The 19,594-nt window shown below is 43.3% G+C and overlaps 1 protein-coding gene across 1 annotated transcript in view; it reads right to left on the reverse strand.

The window, feature by feature from the left end:
• Positions 1–19,594, reverse strand: part of Nckap5 (NCK associated protein 5) — an 805,148-nt gene that overhangs the window by 96,411 nt on the left and 689,143 nt on the right. The window contains 3 exon segments of the mRNA XM_029471137.1: positions 5,235–5,313; positions 13,631–13,808; positions 14,875–18,620. Of these exon segments, the coding sequence (XP_029326997.1) occupies positions 5,235–5,313; positions 13,631–13,808; positions 14,875–18,620 (4,003 nt within the window).

The raw sequence follows: 19,594 nt of genomic DNA on the forward strand, positions 1-19,594 counted from the left end.
GAGAACAACCAGAATGTCTTATGTAGACAAAAGAGATGTTCAAGTAGTAAATGTAATGAAATAGTACAAGTACAAGCTCCAAGGCACGGTGCTCTGGCCATCCATCGAAAGCTGCATGACTAGAGTGGGACCCTGTCCTCTGTCTTGCCATGCTGGTGCTGGAAAGCCTCTACAGAGGAGACTGGAAGCACACCTAAGAACCTGCAGAACTGAGATGGGGCTCATACAACCTCCATCCAATGAGGTGGATGTTGGTATGTGCACAAGTGTGAGGTCATTAAACAGCGGTCCTTTCTATGTCTTATAGTCTTGTGGCTACCAATAGATTCTATGTGACTTCTTCCTCAAAATATCTTTGAGGGTTTGGATTACGTGTGTGGGTGCTCATAGGTGGACATGTGTGTGAAGGTCAGAGTTCAACTTCTGTTCTTATTTCCTAGGTGACACATGCCTTGTTTTTAAAGACAGGGTCTTTCATTGGACTGGAAGCCACCAAGCAGGCTAGGCTGGCTGTTCAGTGAGCCCAGAGATCTACATGCCCACTTTTCTTGTGATGAGATAGAAGCATGCACTACCAAAATCAGGTTGTCTTCAACATGGGTTCTGGAAGTAAAGCCAGGTCCTCGTGCTTGCAAAGCAAGAGCTTTATCAATTAAACTCTCTATCCCCACTGGTTGGTAATTTGAACATAAGACAATAGTATTCCAATCTTTGAGAGTGTTTAACATTAGCAGACAATTAGGCTAATGTATAGGATCTGTCAGTCATAGTTAAAAGGGTAGGAAAGACACCATTTATGCTAGAGCGTCTATTAAATTGGACCAGCCAATTTTTTTTTGTTGCTCATTAACACAAAGTCTGACATTTATTAGGATTATTTTAAAGAAAAAATATCTAGTGCCTTTATTTTACTTAATTTGCAAACTTTTACATAGATATTTTACTTCTACTTATGCATATGTATGATTGTGAACAAGCAGTACTCACAAAAGCAAGGAGAAGTCAGATCCCTGCATCGGGAATTACAGGTGGATCTGAGTTGTTCAATGTGGGCACTGGGAGTGGAACTCAGGTCCTCCGTAAGAAAGGCATGCTCTCTTAAGCACTGCGCTATGGCTTCAGCCCCTTAATTTATAAAGCTTGCATTTGTATTTAGATCCAGTTTAGCTAACAATATTTTCTTTTCTATTCAACTCATGGCACTTTGACTAAACCAACACAGTAACCCTGAGGTCACAGACACAAACACAAACACAAATTTTCAGGTTATAATTCCTTGTTTGTTTTTCTCTGTTAAAAAGGTGTTTATATCATGGCTATAAAATACTACAAAATAGATGATAATACCAAGCTTAGGATAATCAGCATGGGAATAATACATATTCTCAGTCCCTGTGATGGGAAAAAGAAAAGGAATAAACATTAGTGACTCTTAGCTAGTCTCAGACAGGGAGAACCTTTAAACCGTTCCTACTGATGGCTAGCTCAGAGTTAGTATCAAACTTTTTCCTCTGCTACGTCATAAGATAGAGATTAGAAAGGAATGCGTGCACTTTCCCAGCATCCTTTGCAGCAAGGGTTGGCTGTATGATCCATTTCTTCATGACACTGTATTAGATAGTGCCTACCAGAAACCTGGGAAGCTTCTATTTCCCCCATACTTTCTGTTTCAATGGAAATGGGATGCTTAGAGTGGCAGGACCAAGTTTTCAACCTGTAAGCGAGGGGTTTGAAAACCGGAGACTTCCATGGTATCGCTAATGGCATAGGGACATAAAATTCAAGAAGGTAACAACAATAAAACCTGATCAAATCTCTAGAATAATAAATGCCATCTATTACAGAAAATAAAAAGAATACAAGAAGAGAGGCAGCATGTAACATTACTTGTATGCACACACACATGTGTGCATGTGTGTTTGTGTTGTTACTGCTTCTTTTTTCTGTTTTTGATGTTGTTGTTGTTGTTATTATTATTTTATCCTCAGACTCTGGTGGGTGTCATAAAACCCAAGCTGGCCTTGAATTTGCTACATAGCAAAAAAGAACCTTGACTACAGCACTATGCGTGGTTTATTCAGTGCTAGAGACGGAAAACAATGCTTTCTGGGCAAATGCTGTTGAAAACTGAACTACCATTCCCAGTCCTTTTTCCTTAATTTCAACTTTGTAATGATGGGATTGAACCTAGAGCCTTGAGCACATTTGCCAAGTGCTCTGTCATAGAACTGACTCTTTTGCCTGTTATGATTTTTTTTTTACAGGTCCAAGAACTTCATTAGGGGAAAAAGGAGACCCAGCCAGGCTTTACAGACTATCATGCTTGAAGGCTGTTAAACAATATTTAACTTGCACGTTAGCTAACTATGCTGAACTGGTACCAATTAAATCCCTTCACACTGACAACCGTAATAAAAGGATGTCTTGGAATAATAATCTGATTCAGACTACACTCATTCAGCTGTTTGTGAAGACTTTTGTATTCCTAATTACAAATGAAAAGAATAATAATTGTGTGCCAGTCTCATTAAACTGAATGGGACAACAATCCTCTGAGACACACAATAAATTATAGTTTGCCAGAGATGGCTGGGGATGCTGGAAAATTATGGCACTCAGAGCTGGGGGTGCTGGGAGTTGGCTGCTAAGGGCATCCCGGTGAAAGCAATGGATACAAAGGCTATTGGATACTAACCCCCCTCAAGGCAGTCACATCTTATGACTTAATATTCAGTTGTGATAGTTAGTGCTAATTGTGAACTTGACAGATCTAGAAGCACCTGGGAGCCCAAGGCTCTGAGCATGCTCATGGAGGATTGTCTGAGTATGTTAATTGATGTAGGGAGACCCGAATTAGTTCTGGGTGGGACTATCCTTTGGGCAGGAGATTCTGGACTGCATAAATGGAAGACAGAAGCTGAGGAGCTGAGCATTAGCATGCAAACAGTCAATGCTCTCCTACATTTGATGGTAGATACAGTGGGATCAGCTGCTTCAATCTCCTGCTGCTGTGTCCTCACAGCCATGATGGACTGTATCCTTAAACCCTGAGCCGAAATATACCCCTTGCCTCTTAAGTTGCTTTTGTCAGGGTGTTTTAGTTGAGCAAAAAGAAGAACTAAGACATTGGTCTGTCTGCTACTCCTAGAGCAATCCATTCCACCATTGCCTCTCATGGTGCCTAAGCAGCACACGCGTGTTCACAGCCACTGGTGTCTCCTTAAGAACAGTGAATGCCACACGTGCCCAAGGTAGTCTGGGGATTTGACAATCAATTACTTCTTCAGTCTCCTCACACAGAGCAAAGTTTTATATATTTCCTCCATCATGGTCTCCTAACAGGGGCCAAAACAGGGCACTTGAATCTCACTTCACTGGGCACGTTTTTTCTTTTATATTTTGTGGTGTGTACAACTTTAAGAAATACAACTGGGTTGGTTTTAGGGTTGTAGTGTTTTCAGGGAGTTGGGAGCAGGAAGCTAACTATTGTGTTTGGGGGATTCATTTTTATCTCAGCCTGATTTTCTGAATAATTATAATTTTTTTCTTTATTAAGAAAGAAACACCTAACAAGTTGAAGTAAATTCAGATCTAGCTATATTTAGGGCTTTTGACAGAAATAGTGAAAAGGAAATTGTGTTGAAGGTTTGGGCAGGTGAATGTACTTATTTTACTCATTTCTCGCAATGATTAGTGTTAATTTTCAACTTGACAAAGTCATCCGGGAAGACTGGTCTCTGGTTCTACCCGTGGGGTGTATATTGATTACTTTACTTGATGAGGAGAGAGCCATGTTATTTGTGGGCTGGACCATTCAGCGTGCATTCCTACACTGTATACATAAACGGAGAAGTGGAGCTGGAGAACACACACACACATTCATTACGCTCATCGTGGGATATAATGACCGACTGCTTCCAGGTGCAGCCGCTGGGACTCCTCCACAAGGATGGACTGCACCTCGGAACTGTGAGCTCTTTAAATAAACCCTTTCCCTCTTACGTTGCACTTATAATAAAATATGTCAGAATATTTTATCATAGCAGCAGACAAGAAACTAAGACAGCTCTACATATGAGGTGTCAATTTTTAAAAAAACGTTCCATTTCAGAAAGCCACCACCCTGTATTTTTAAACAATAGACTCCCGCATTAGTTGCAACTTGAGATAATTTTATAAAGGGATATTCTAAGAACTGATTCTCCCCTGAGGAAAATAAGTGTTAGTTCCCAGGGTTGCCTCCATAGCTAACAGAAGCACACACCTCTCTTCAGCTCAGGTTGTACTCCTTTGCAAACACCCAGTTTTCTCCACAGTGTGGCTCTGAGACCCCAGAAAGGGTGTGGCTTCCTGTTTCTGCTTGCTTTCCTTTTGTGGCACTTGGCATCAAATCCTGGGCCTTGTCAATGCCAAGCAAGGACTCTATGAATTATGGTAGCCCCAAGCCCAGGCCTAATCGACTTGTTTTAATTTAGCATGTGTGATGGTTTATACTATCAGCTTCACAGGATCTAGCATCGCCACAGAGACAAGCTTCTGAATAGGTCATCTGGATCAGACTAGGGTCTGGGCATGTGTATAAGAAATTATCTAGAGTAGGTTAACTAAGGCGACATCTTAAAATGGGCAGCACCATCCTATGGTGGATTCCCAGACTGAACACAATGGAGACCGTGAGCTGAGCTCCAGCATTCTTCTCTCTGCTTCCTGACTGTGGATGCCCTGTGAGCAGCTGCCTCACACTCTTGCTGCCACACCCTCCCCACCATGATGGACTGTGCCCTGACCTGTGAGCCAGAATTAAACCCTTTCTCCCTGAAGTTGCTTTTATCAGGTATTATGTCACAGCAACAGGAAAAGTCACTAATATAACATCTAACCTCTTTGAGGAAAACAATTCCACCTCATGTCCCACAGAGCAGTGGTTCTCAATCTTCCCAATGCTGCGATCCTTTAATACAGTTCCTCATGTTGTGGTGACCCACAACCATAAAATTATCTCATTGCTACCTTATAACTGTGATTTTGCTACAGTTATGAATCATAATGTAGCTATCTGTTGTTTTCTGATGGATTTAGGAAACCCCTGTGAGAGGGTCATGCTATTCCTGAAGGGGTTGAACCCAAAAGTTGAGAACCACCATAATAGTGGGACACACAAGACCAGGCCTCTAGTAATGCACCAAGAGAATGCATCAAAATGAGAGACAATCAAGCAACACATGGATGTTTACCTATCATGTGGCTCTGGAGAGTAGTGTCAGCAACTCTATCTTCTTCATCTTCTTGTACATCTTCATTGACCTCGGCCCCCTGCAGTAAGAAGATACTAGAAGTTCTTATTCATTATTCTACAACAGTTTTTTGCAATCTTCATAATAATAGCACATTCTGTAATAAGTGTGTTGAGTGTATACACCTGTGTGGGAGTATGAATGTGTGTGTGTACTTTATTCTACTTTAATATCTGGCTTCATTACAGGTTTTAATTAAGAGAGCCCATTTCCAGAATTACAACCCCAGCTTTGAACTGCAGGACTCACAGGGTCCCTGGTTCTATATGTGATTTCAAGATTAACTGCTTTGGTTTTAAAACTTTATAATGGAGTCATTCACACCAGGGTATTAGAAAACATTAAATTCTAAGGAGCTATAACTTCTTCTCAGTCACTGACTTTTGCTATAAGTTATTTTAATAAGACTAAGGGACTATACTTGAATCGTATATAGGTCGCTTGACCCTTCCCTAGAACATAACTCTCTAAGAAAGTGTCTTTTTTTTTTTCATTCTTTCTATAATGGAACGAGGAGACTGTGTTGTGTGCTCAGTAAATTAGACCAGCAAGACACATTTGCAAGGGTCATATTAAAAACATTTCCTCCTGTCTGGGGATGTTGATCAGTTGGTAGAGGTCTTGTCTAGCATGCATGAAGCCCTTGGTTCAACCCCTAGCTTCACATAAGCAAGGTGTGATGGTGATGGCACATCCCTAAAATCCTAGCCTTTATAAGGTAGAGGCATGACGGCATAATCATAAAAGTTCAAGGTCATCCTCAGCTACATAATGAATTTGAGCTCAGCCTGAGCTAGAGGTGACCCTGTTTCAAAAAAAAAAAATCTTCAGCCCTTCAAGCTAGAATACTCCAGCTCCAGATGGCAGTGCCTCCAAAGGAATAGTAGAAAGAGTCCCATCAAGTCATATTATTTTATAGATGGAGATTCTGAGGGTTGGGGCCTTTCTCAAGATTAGTATATGTGTCTTAAATAGTAACACTGGAAGGAAAACGGAAACACCGGCTTTCTGATCTAACAGTGGGGCACCGTGGACATCAAGAACACCCATCATAAAAACAGCTGACTGGTTTGGGGAGCTGGCATTAAAAGCATGATGACGTGGGTTTGAGGCCTCAGCACCCATGTAAAAAAGCCATGTGTGCTGGTATGGAGTTTTAACGTGTAATTCCATCACTGAGGAAATGAAACCGGAAGATCCCAGAGGTTTGCTGCCCAACCACTCTATGCCAGTCAAAGATCCTCTCTTTAAAAGGATGCAAAGTCCCTAAGGAGGGACAACTAAGGTTGACCTCTTGCCTTTATAGCATGCTCACACACGGATGAATGTGACTCCTCCTTCCCACAACACAGGAATAAACAAAACTAGCCAACACTTGCACTGTCTGTGCCAGCATCTGTGCAATGGCTTTACACATAGGCCTAACATGCTTGACCTGATGCTAGGGAATGGTGCTTCCCCCAACACTCCTCTGTTCAGGAAGGAAGGACCCTGAAACGGCAGGGATGATATATCTTTATCAAAATGGAGGGGCTGAGATTTGAACTCAGAGAGCCAGACTAGAGGCTGATATCATTTACAGGGAACTTCATGGTTCTCAGATTTCTATCCCATTACATCTGTGTGGACATGGTCTCAGTATCAAGGCAGCAAAGTCCTCAAGGGAATGCCAACCCCACAACAGCTCCTATAAGCTATGTCACTCCTGGTCACTTGTGCAGCTGACAACTATAACAAGAATAGTGCAGTGCTGCTGGGACATCTGCCCAGAGTGCAGGCTGAATATGATACAAACATTATCTTACATCAAGTGCTGTAGATCGTCATCTTTCTGCTGACCTGGGGCTAGATTTAGCTCTCTCCTTTTTACCTCTTAATTTTCAACACTTACTGGGATAAAAACAATTATTTACACTTAATGACTATGCTACACATGGCTTCTAGACTCACCCAAGGATCATTGATCTATAAAGGGCATCTGCCAAGGGGTATTGGTAAAGGTTATGGATCTGAAATGCCTTCTTGTTGAAGTACAAGCTGAGGGAAGAGCTGTATCAGAGAAGGACATATTCTTCCACTTCTCTACACAAACGGATTTTAATGCACAGAGAGGATATATTATTTAAAACTATTTGTGTATGGAAATCAGGGACATATTTTATTTTGGCATCAGATTCTCTTCCTAATTATATTTTCATAGGCTCCAGTTTAAATTAATTTTCACTCTGGATCATGCAGCAGGTGGGATGTGGGAACACTGCTGGGAAGTGAGATAACTCTTGGTCAAGATAGGGAATTTGCCAAACATAGTTCGATGTGGGCAATGTTTCTGGTTTCAATGAGAGTTTCTTCTTTGTATCAGTATTAGTGTTAGTGCTAGTGTTTTAGTTAGTGTGTGTGTGTGTGTACATGTGTGCACATACATGTGCATGGATATATACTCATCCATGGACGCATAACTGTCATATGTGGAGGCCAGACTTCAACCTTAGAAGTTCAGGTGTCCTTCCTCAGGTGCTGACCACATTTTTATTTTTATGACAGGGTCTCTCAGTGGCCTGGCGTTCACTGACTAGGCTAGGCTGGCCGGCTGGCTGCCTCTACCTTCCTGGTGTCGAGATCACAGGTTCATGCTACCATGCCTGGTATTTGGGTTGTGGGAATTGAACGTGGGTCTTTGAACAAGTTACTGACTGAGCTACCTTTCAGGTCCCAAGTGTTAGCATCTTCATCGTCTAATGATGTATCTTGAATCCATGTCCATTGTGGGGCTCAAGAGGTGCTTTAGATAACAGCTTGCAGTATAGGGCCATTAAATGTCACTGCCTTCATCATGACTAACTCAAACTATCAGAAGGGCAGGAGGAAATGAGTTTGCAAAAGTCATAAGAAGCAAAAGTGAGACTACAACCCACTAGGACAGATAGATCTATGTGATTTCACAACTGAACTCTATATTTAGGGAACTCCTCATTTGGAATTCTATACATCCGTCCTCTCTGAATGACTCTAACCTATGGGCTTCTGAAGTAAACAGCATTTTTTTTTTATAAACCAAAATCAACTCAAGGGCCAGGAAGAATGACTTTCCATGAAAATTCGAGGGAGGGAGAGGGGAAGATACCCAAAAGACCATGATTCTGGGATAGAAAATGAGCGAGCTGATATCTTTGGATATTTCATGTCTTAGAAAACTTAGCAAAAGGAAGGCTGCTTATTTGCATCAAAACAGCATTTGGAATGGAATCATTCAATTAAGGATGCTGAAATTATTACATTTTGCAGGACTTAATAAGATGATAACCATTTGTGTAATTATGGTAGTATTTTTGGCTATTTCATCTCTGCAGTCCTGTCTTAATGGGATGGTATTTGATGATTTTTTATTAGCAGATGTGATTTTCCTCAGAAGAGGTGACACTTGGGAGAAGAGAATCGTATCATTTATTAACACACAAGCATTAAAACAGGTCCTATGCCCCGTGGAGGTGTGTCATCCCTTTAACTTTGCTAATGATTTTTATTTTTGTCTTGAGGTGTTAAATAAGAGCCTGGAGCTGTCTTTCTTTAACACTGTTATTCAGAAGATAATCTCCACTCATTGGAAGGAACAACTTGAAGCTGACAGCAAGCAGAGCATACCTCGGCTAATCTTTCTAGGGCAGGGCTTCCCTACCCTTCATTTCAACACTTAAAACCATCTGAAGCACCAAGTAACATGGCCACTGGTCTAAATTACACACAAAAAATTAGAGCTAAGTGTCTTAAAATGATGGCAGATGTGGGGACATAAGCCTTTAATTAAAGTTCTATAGAGAGAGGATTTATTTTGGTGAAGCATGGCTGGTACTTTTATACATTTTTATCTTAACTATACTAAAAAGGAATATGCAGTTACTGGTAATCTAAGTGGTTTGTGACATAAAGGGATTGGAGACATGTGGAGAATTTCAGGCTGGTCTCCAGTTGAGCTGAGGTCCGAACCCTGAAGGGTGATAATTCACCTTCATGACATGGTAGGCGTTCCCTCATGCTCCTGGAACTTGGGCCCCTGCCTAAGTTACCGCCCCCCTCCCCCCCAGACTCCACAAGAAAAGAATGGCTAGAAGTCACGTAGGCAATGACCCAAGCTTCTGACCTTCAGGCTAAACTCCTCCCAGTTATGTAGCAACAGTAAAGACCATAAAAAGGGGCTATTAGACCCCACCTCACTCTCTTACCTCTTACATCTTATTTGTCTCCCTCTTACTCCTCACACTCACCCCCTCTCTTCTCTCTCTTTGTCTTCTCCTCTCCTCTCTCCTCTCTCCCTCTTACTCTCTTTCTCTCTAGCCTTCTCTCTCTCTCTCTCTCTCTCTCTCTCTCTCTCTCTCTTCTCTCTTTCTCCCTCCCTTTCTATAATAAAGCTCTAAAGCCATAGACAGTCTCTGCTCATCAAGGCTGTGCTCACTCTCGCAGGTGTTAGGAACCTCTTTCCTCATCCCTCTCTCCCATAACCCCGGTGGCTTTAGCAAAGCAGCTCTGGGAATCCCAGGTAGGGCTGCCCCTTGCCACCCCTGGAAGAGTGGGTCAGAGGCTTAGATGCCCACCCAGGGATGAGTGGGAGGTAGATAGCAGCCCTCCCATGCCTGACAGACCAGAGAATGGGTAGAACTCTGGAGGGGTGTGGGTTTTCCCTACCCACTCTTCCCCTAGGGCCCCCTTTTTAGTTCCCGACAGAGGTATCTATAAAACTTATATGGAAACAATCTTTCTATTATGACTACCAATGATCTTTAGTTTAAATTGTCAGTTTAACACAACCTAGAATCATCTGGAATGAGAGAGTCTAGGTGTGGATTGGCCTGTGGCATGTCTATGGGGATTTTCTTAATGAAGATAACTTACACAAGAAGATGGAGCCCACTGTGGGCAGTAACATTGCCTAGGCTGAGGGTACTTTAGTGTATAAGAGTGGAGGCAATCAAGAAAGCACACATGGATTCATTTCTCTTGGCCCTTGCCCACAGATGTGATGTGCCTAGATGTCTGGATTTTCTGCCTCAACTTCCCTTCAAAATAGTGTCCTATGACCTGGAATTGTGAGCTACAATAAGCCCATTCTCCACTAAGTTGCTTTTTGTCAGGATATTTTATCACAATCACTAAATATTAAAATGGTTAAAAATGCCGTGGGCCCTTGGGAATAAATGTAATTTTATTGTCTGAAGACCTAAGCCTGGTGGCACAATGTGTTAGGAGTTTTGAGAGAAGTGCTTTTAGGGCTGAGGCTATAGGTCAGGAGTAGGCAGGCAGGTTGTTTGCTGTGTGTGTGTGTGTGTGTGTGTGTGTGTGTGTGTGTGTTCCCAGATTCGACACCAAGTACTGCCTGTCAAAAAGAAGAAAACCCTTGACTTAGCATTGCCTTGACAATGAAGTAGTGTTTGCATTCACGATAATGCTATGACATCAATGGTGTTATCTATCACTATTGTTTCCAACTAAACAACTACTATAAGGAAATTCCTTCCCAACATACTTTAAAATAAGCAGAAGGCAAATTTACCTTGAGCCTCAGGGAAAGAGAATTCTCTTAAATTCTGAATTTTAAAAGGATCAGGGGTATTCACAATAATGAGCAATGGTATAAGAATGCATTTTGTTTTGCATCTAATCTCCTACCTGAGATGATAATGCATGATAAATATGCTTTCTCTGCTCTTTCTTACTATCTCAAAGGACACGAAAGCACAGTCCTTCCAGAACTCAGGAATCTTAGCATAATTCACAAAAGTGAGGAAACAAATAAAAACATCACAGTTTTAAAAGACGGAACTGGGGAGATGGCTCGGCAGGCAAAGAGTGCTTGCTTTGTGGGCATACTGACCGGAGTTCAGATTCTTGCAACCCACAAACGCTAAGACATGGCAGGATGAACTTGCAAACCCATTGTACCTGAGACAATATAGGAGGCAGAGACAGGGGAGTTTCCAGAAGCCCACAGGTCATCTAGCCTAGACTATATAACAGCAAACAAGAGACTCTGCCTAACACAAGATAGAAGCTTAGGTCTAACGTATGAATACACAAGGACACATTCACAGCTGGTCATCTATCCAGGTTAATAATATTCCTTTATGTTAAAAGCCTTCTCAGCTTGACTGATTTCCTCTCTCAGCTAAGGAGAAAAATTAGCATATCCATATTGATTGTGTAAACTTGGGTTGGTTAGGTAATCCGTGTACTTCACAGGAAATATTAAGAGTGTTTCTTGCAGATAGACTGGGAAGAGCAGAGGTTCCTTCTCTTAGCCTGTGGAAGACTTCAGATGAGGAAGGAAAGGCATGTTAAATTACTTTAGCATTAGGCTGTAATAAGAAAGCAAAAATGAAATTGTAAAAGCTCAACATAAGCTCTTTTTTGTTTTTTGGGGGTTTTTTTTGGTCCTTCTGTACAGTGAAGATATACCCTAAGCTGTCAGAGCCATATTAAATGGAGCATAGTTAAATGGAGTGCCTGTGATAAGGGGCTCAGCTAGGCTATCAAAGCCTTCCATCAGTAGGATTGAATTTCCAGCATATTGCACGCTTCTCCACGCTCCTTCTCCCTTTTTCCTTTCAGTGACACTACAAGGGCAGCTTCAGATATGCTTATAATTTGTGGTTTTATAATGCAAGGGACGTCCATGTTTTCAAAGAGCTATGATGTCATATGAGCCAAGGGCTAAAATGAGTGTGTGTGGGGTGTGTGTGTGGGGGGGGAACCCAGCAATGAACAGAGTCAGCTTGAAAGAAAGACCTTAGAGCACTTTGAGTCCAGGCCTATATGAGGAGAAACCTTTTCAATGTGTATTTGTCTTCGAAGTCCTTGTGAAACTCTACCTGAGGATGGTGTCGCTTCAACTTGTGAACACCAGTCAGGATTGCTGTTAGAATCTGTTCTCTTCAAACACCCGACTTCCCCGTACATGCAATCACTTCTCATTTCAAATTGGTCCTCAGAAAAGAATGTTAGTATATCATATATTTCTTACTCTATTAAAGTATGAAGCTACAGAATGAATTCTTTCTCTGTATCCTTGCAGATTTGTAGTAGGTACGCATACATGTGTGCAGCCTGAGCTCAATGTCACCTGTCTTTCTCAAGTACTTTCCAGTTTTTTGTGTGCCTGGCTTTTTTTGCGGGGGGTGTATGTGTAAGTTTGTGTGGGTGTGTGGATGTGCACATGTAGAATAGACAGTGATGCCAGATGTCTTTCTTAGTTACTCTCCTCTTTGCTGATTGAGAGAAGGTCTCTTGGTGAACCTGAAGGAGGTAGATTTGGTGACCAGTGAGCTGGAGAGAGCCTCCTGCCTCCACCTCCCCAGTGCTTGAATTTATAGTAGCATGCCACCCTGACTAGATTTTGAGTACTAGGGATCCAAACTCAGATTGTCATGCTTGTATGGCAAAAGCTTTCCCCCCGGATAAAATCATTTTATATCGAGACTATTTTGTTGTTTTTAAATACTTTCTGTAGCTCACTTCTCTCTGCCTATGTAGGATCACCTGTTATGTACAGCTTTCATAAGAAATAGACAGCACCTAAAACATCAAACTATCCGACACGTTCTCAACTCATCTGCCATTTTCATATCTCCAAGCCCATTCCTCGTTTGTTGCTGTTAATGCTAGAATCATCATCAAAACAAAACAAAATTCCAGCACTGGGTATCATTCTAAGACGATCTTGGTAGCAACACTTTCTGGTAATACACAGAGATTTTAGAATTGTCTGAAAATAGACCCAAAGAGAACAGTATTCCCAGAAGGAACCACATCCACACAAGGTCTTAGCTGCCACCGTTTTAGCTGTAGTCTCCTGTGTTTCTCTCTTCTTTAAAAAATTTTTCTCTCTGGTTAGGCAGATGGCTCAGTAGCTAAGATGCTTGTCATTGAAGGGAGAGGGCCTGAGTTTAGATGCCCAGTATCCATATAAAGATGAGCATAATACTGTATGTCTGTAACCTCAGTGAGATGCGGTGGAGCATGGATACAGGAGAAACACGGAACTGCGTAGGGCAGCTAGCTTTCTCTATGCAACCATGAACAGGAGATCCTGTCTCAGACATGGTGGACAGGAGGAATGACAGTGGAGGTTCTCCTCTGACCTCCACACATGTGAGACATTGCTAGTCACACATAAACATACACAGAGGAGGAGAGGAAAGAGGGAGAAAATAGGGAGGGAAGAAGAAATCAATATAAAAAAGCACAGTCTACATATTAGAAACAGTCTTTTCTCAGATTGGCACCACCCTACTTTACCAGAACATCCCGAATCAAGTGTTTTCTAGCCAGCATGGCAAAGTGCTTACCAAGGATTCTCTTGGTTTTTCCATATCGACTTTGGTTTTGATGTTTTTCTTTTGACTTCCTTGAGTGCTCACGGAGCCGCTGGCGAAACAGGAGCCCTGGGAGGTGCCCTCTAACACACTCCTGCAGGAAACACCCTTTGATCCACTCTCTGTCTGTACAGCGGCTCTCTTATCAACTCTGCAGGTAGAAAGTGATTCCTCTGATAAATTACATCGGCCGTTTTCAATCACACTCCTCTTCCAGCCCTTTAATGTTTAAGGTAACCTCAGCGTGCCTCTTTGTCTTTAAACCTTTCAGTGATAAGTGTTGCTCTCTCTAGCCTTGAGCAAAAAATATCTTCAAATATTTCACTAGTGTGTCAACTTAGATTTGCAAGGATAATAACTTATTTCATTACACTGTTTATTAAATGTGCGCACAGACAAACAGGCTTGTGTGCAATGGTGTGTGTGTGTGTGTGTGTGTGTGTGTGTGTGTGTGTAAGGTAAAGAATGTCTTCTTGTGTGTTATTCCTTAGGTGTTTCTGACACAAAATATTTCATTGGCCTGGAACTTCCAAGTACGTTATTCTGGCTGGCCAGAGAAGTCCAAGGCTCTGTCTGTCTCCACGGCCTCTGCAATAGGAACACAAGACTGTGCCACCATGCTTGGCTTTTGTTTATGTGGGTTCTGAGGATGGGGTTTAGGTCTTCATGCTTGTAAGGTCAGCATATTACTGACTGAGCCATCTCTCCATAGCCTCTATTTTATTTTTATAATTGCTTTTGGGGAGGGACAGAATATAAAACGCCAAAGGGTGATTGCTAAATACATTTCTGGCTTAAGATCGGCAGGAAAAGTAATTACTTCTGGAAAGTTCTAAGTATACATTTGCTCAGCGCGATCAATGAAATCGGCATGCTTTCAAACGTGTGTGTAATTTTCTTCCATTTCATGCAATGTGGATACATTCATGGTTCCTGGTGTGGGTTGAATTGCTATCAACCTGGATGTAACTCACTATTCTTTAATTTCAAAGACCATTGGCTTGGTTAAGAAAGGAACATGAACTAAATTATCATTTTATAGCTAACTTTTATTTCACTGTTTAAATTATAGCTAATGTATAAGGGATTATATTCTCTACGTGTATAGAGACTATGCTTGGCTGGTATTTAATGATCAGGAAGTAAACAGCTCTCCTTGGGTTTGGGGGAGCAGGGAGACCCCTCTACATTGCCCTTTTCTGTTCACATGTGTTTACCTGTTTAGAAGTTCTGTCATGAAGGCATCTTTTGTTGGGCACACAGCAGGGCTGGGTCTATTCCTTGGCTCCGACTTCATTTGGTTATAAATGTCTTGGGATGCTTTCAGACTCTCTGAGCTTTGCAGACCATCATCTGGACTCTGACCATCTGCCTTCTTGGTCCCCCTACTCAGTTCATTTTCTATCTTCGATTGTACTTCAGCTTTCTTCTTTTCTTTTTTCCTCTCGGATTTCAGTTTTGTGTCTTTCTTTTCCACTTTACTCTTGGAAGCTTCCATTCTCCTGCTACTGAGAGCTGGAAGCCTGCTCTTTCGAAAACCAAACCAGCTGGTGAATGAAGGCCCTGCCCTGGGCTTCACTTCCACAGAGGCAGACTTTGTCTGCACTTGGCCCTTTTCCACATTCTCCTGAATGCACAACATGACCTTTTCTTCGATGGAGGGTGAGAGGGGGGCTTCTGGGCTCACGACACTAGTCCCAGTTGAAGAAGCATCTGGATGCCTTCCAGAAGTTTCTAGCTTAGATATCCCACTTGTTTCCAAATTGCTTGGGCGCTGCATCCTCCCTGGAACGTGCAGGAACTGAGGGCAGTCTGATAGAGGAGATGGATGTCTATGGTGGTCACTGCTAGATTGCTCATGTACACCTCTTTCAGGACACTCTTGCTGAGTAGAGAACCGTTGATCTTCCACTCCAGGAGTAAGGAGTCCTTCCGGCCTTGTGAGCATCCTCAAAGGTAACTTGCTTGGGCTTCCATGCTGGCTGCTAGAACTTCCTGTGCTACAGAGAGAACTCTGCCTGGAAAAGGGGTTTCCCAGGGGCCTTCCAGCACTGGGCAGATTATCAGATGTTGAGACAGAGGGGATCTTGCTTGGGGACCCTTCCATTGAAATATTCTGTCTGGTGAGGGAATTGCCTCTTTCAGCCGTGTTGGTGATAATCTGAGTTCGAATCTTGCCTGGCCCTTCTGTTGGGGGAGTGGAAGGCTTCTCTCCCAAGTGGATGCTGAAGCTCTGACTCCGAGCTTTGGCTCCATTCATGCCTAGAGCAGGCTTTGGGTGTGGCTTGCTGGAGGAGAAGGATCTTTTTATGGCTCTGCTGTCTGCCCCATCTCTTCCATCATCTCTGGAGATGCTACATTCCAACGGTTCTGGCATTGTTGAGTCTAAGGCAAGTCCTCTAGCTAGACTGTCGGGACCTCTCACACCTAGTAAGGCTGTGGTTCTCTCATCTCTTGAGGTCTCCAAACTTGCAGGGTCTTTGGAGTCCTCAGGATTAGACGTATTTGCTGCTACAGAGCTTCGAGATGCTTCATTTAAACTATCCTTTTCCTGTTTCCCTGGTACCAAGGAAGTTTTCCTGAGCAACTGAGGAGACTTCATGAGAACTTTGAGTCCTACTGGGAGGCGAGTTTTAGGTCCTTTCTCGGGAGAGTTCTGGCCACCTCGTGAGGTGCCTTGGTTTCTACAGGATGAGGAAGAGGGGGATGGACTGTTAACCTGAGGTGTCAAGGACTCATTCACTCCTGAGAAGGAAGGCCTGTGGGGCATCACAGTGCTGTCACTCAACTGTCTTTTTCTCCCTGGGGACAGGCTTTTACAAGATGTCACCTCTAGCAGTTCACGGCTTGAAGGACAAGTCTTGGGTGTCTGTAAGTCTGTGTCCATGTGGGCAGTTCCAAGTGCATGGTGAGGGGGAGGTTTAGGGATGCCTCTTTTTGGAGAGACTTTTGGGGGCCCTGAAGTCATCACAGCAAATGGGCTGGAGGGTATGTGTTCAGGGTATCCGGTGTGCACTACCGCTTGGGTTGAGGAAAGAGCTGGAGGGAAGGCAGACTTTCTGGAGGCCACAGATGGTTTCTTCTGTATTTCTGACATCACTGGACTGGAAGAGACAAGAGGAGCAGAGGATCCTTTCAACAGCGGGGATTTCAACCCTGGACTTACAGTGTCTCCAGGGACCTGAGTTTCAGGTTTGGCAGGTGATGGTAGTGGTGGGTAATCATAACTGGGTCTGACCAGGAGCGACACTGATCTCCCTGGAGGGGTTGGAGGGGAGGGAGACCTCATTCTTGTCTGTGGCTCAGAGACACAGCCATTGGACCTCATGGGGGATTCACTACTGTCCCTTCTCCCCATGAGATGCCTTGACTGGATCCCTGCAGTCTGACTCCTGGGGCACTGAACCCAGTTCTTCTTATTGGAAATTTTGGGGATATGAGGAAGCTGGGCAGGGTGTTTTGGAATGTGTGATTCTGGCTGTACATCACAGAGAGAACCAGGGCTCTCTGCCTTTCTACATTGTGAGAGTTTCCCCATAGGGGATGCTGGTGTCTTTTCAGGAGTCACTAGGGCACTGGAGGGGACCATCATGGTGGGCATAGACTCCACAAGTTTAGATTTCTGAGGTGAAGACTTGCCTCTGGAAGGGATTTTTGTCAGACCTTGCTTTGTGTAGACACCCATGTTTCCAACAGGTCTAGAATTACTCTGCCAGGCTACCCCCTGTGTGGGTTTGGCGAGCTTTGATCGTGGGGAATTCTGAGTTATTATAATCTGGGAGCTGAAGGAGTCATTCGGAGCTGTGAGAATACGGTTTTCATCTTTTGGAATGTTTTTCTCAGTCTCCTCTTCAGGTCTCTTCAGAAAAGGACAGTCTCTTGCAGTAGTTCCTACCTTTAAGTGAGTAATTTCCTGAGGTGAAAGTTCAGTGAGTTCCTCTGAGGGTCCAGCAAGGGCTGAGCTGATGGAAATTTCATCCCTGGTAACAGTGACGACTCCAGCCTGGTGAGAGCTGAATTCCACTGGCTCTCCATTTTCTGCATCAAATATGACCGTGACACATTCTTCCGAAGAGGTCCTCTTGACAACCCTTTGTTGCTTGATGAAACTGAATGCCTTCGAGCTAGTCTCTAAGTGGGTGGGACATGCTTCTTCTCCCATATCCCGAGAGCCACCTTCAGATTTTCTGAATCCCACTTCTAGGTTCTCCATGGACCTGTCGGTGTCCCCAGTCAAGGACAGGTCTGAAGGGCTTCTCTCATCACTGCTCTCTATGTGTAGCTCGTTTAGGGTCTCATTGTCATCGGTATCTGAGAGCTGCAGGTTCCGAGGCACATGGCCATGAACTTGGCTGTGTGGGTCCCTGTCTCTTTGCACCCAGGGCAGGTGCATACTGGGGCATAGCTTCCTCTCCAAGGGGCAGTGGCTAGCACAACGAGCTAGCCTTTCAGGCATTTCTCTGGTATATACTGAGGCTGTACCTTCTGCAAAGTATTTCCTATGTGGCTCCCAGTTAAACAGACTGTCTGAAACACTGTGTGTCAATTTACTGCCCTGTATTCTGTAGCCCTGGCTCGGAGATGTTAGTGGCAAGGCTGGGGATGGGAATTCTTCATGTGCATCCTCATGAGAATTTGCATCATAGATGAATTTCTGATGGAGATTCTGGCAGGGGATCCCCATGCCAGACGGTTGGCAGGGCGGACACTCCTTGAGGCTGCTGGTTTTAATTCCTGGCGAATAGATCCCTTCGTTCGAGTTCATGCAATCTTTATAACCCCATTTGCTTATCACCGATGATGGTGATTCAAGGAACACTTTCCGCTTCTGTAGCTTCCTCAGTCCTTCTAGAATGTGGCTTTCTTTGATACGGGTCGGAGGTAGTTCATCTGCAGGGCTGGCGAAGCCACTTGGGAGCGAAGAATCAATACTCAGTCTTTTATCCCAGATCCGCGATGATTGCTAGGAAAGAAAAATATAGGTATCAGACATGATTGAACCAAACAGATCTCAAATAAACAAAGGAAATGCCCCTCAGTAGATTTAATTTGTATAAGTGGGTGATAAATATTCACATATAAACAATCTGTACAATGGTAACTATGCAGTAAACTTTGACTCCTCAAAACCCTGTACTAAGCGGCATGGTGAAATAGAGAAATGAAATGTGTGAACTATTCCTTTAAGAGTGGAAAACCCAACTGGAGTGAGGATCCATTAGCTCAGCTAACTATGTGTCCAGAAAATACATATGAGAAGTAGAAATAGGCTGCCTATCGTATAGGTTCACAGGAAAGACCCATGGGTCTATATGGAGTTAGTGACAGGTAAAAAGGAAAGTCATTTGAATATTTTTTTAATCTTAACTATTCCTATTCCTTGAAAGACTTACAGACTTACCTAGAGTTCTACATGAGGAAAATGTCTTCCAGGTGGAAGAAGAAGAATGGTTAGAGATGCAAATCAAGAAGGCGTCCTCAAGTTTCACTTAGGGAAAGGGCAGAGGACAATATAGCCTCACGATAGAGAGTCAAGGCAGAGCAGAGGGAGGGGCTGAGAGAGGAAAGCATTTCAATGTGCCTGTCTAACGGTTGGTAGCTCTCTGCCTGTCAGGAAAGGTTTCTGAAGTTATCACATGCACCTGCATACATGTCTGTGCCTATCTACATGAGTAACTGGGCATTAGCAGTGGCATCCCTGTGGTAGTTACTCTTCCACTGAGGTGGCAGCTCAGTTTCTTGTCCTTGTACCTTCCCAAATTCCAGTCTTCCAAAAGTGGATGGGAAATGAAAGATGGGATTCCCCACAGTTTTGTTTTTCACAGAATGGATAACGAGGAGCAGAGAAGCATAGTAGAGAAGTAACGTAAACTGAGGACCTGCCAGATGGCAACCACTGGCATGCTGCTGTAACTGCATCTCAAGACCAACATGAGA

This window comes from Mus caroli, chromosome 1, assembly GCF_900094665.2.
Source record: "Mus caroli chromosome 1, CAROLI_EIJ_v1.1, whole genome shotgun sequence".
Lineage (NCBI taxonomy): Eukaryota > Metazoa > Chordata > Mammalia > Rodentia > Muridae > Mus > Mus caroli.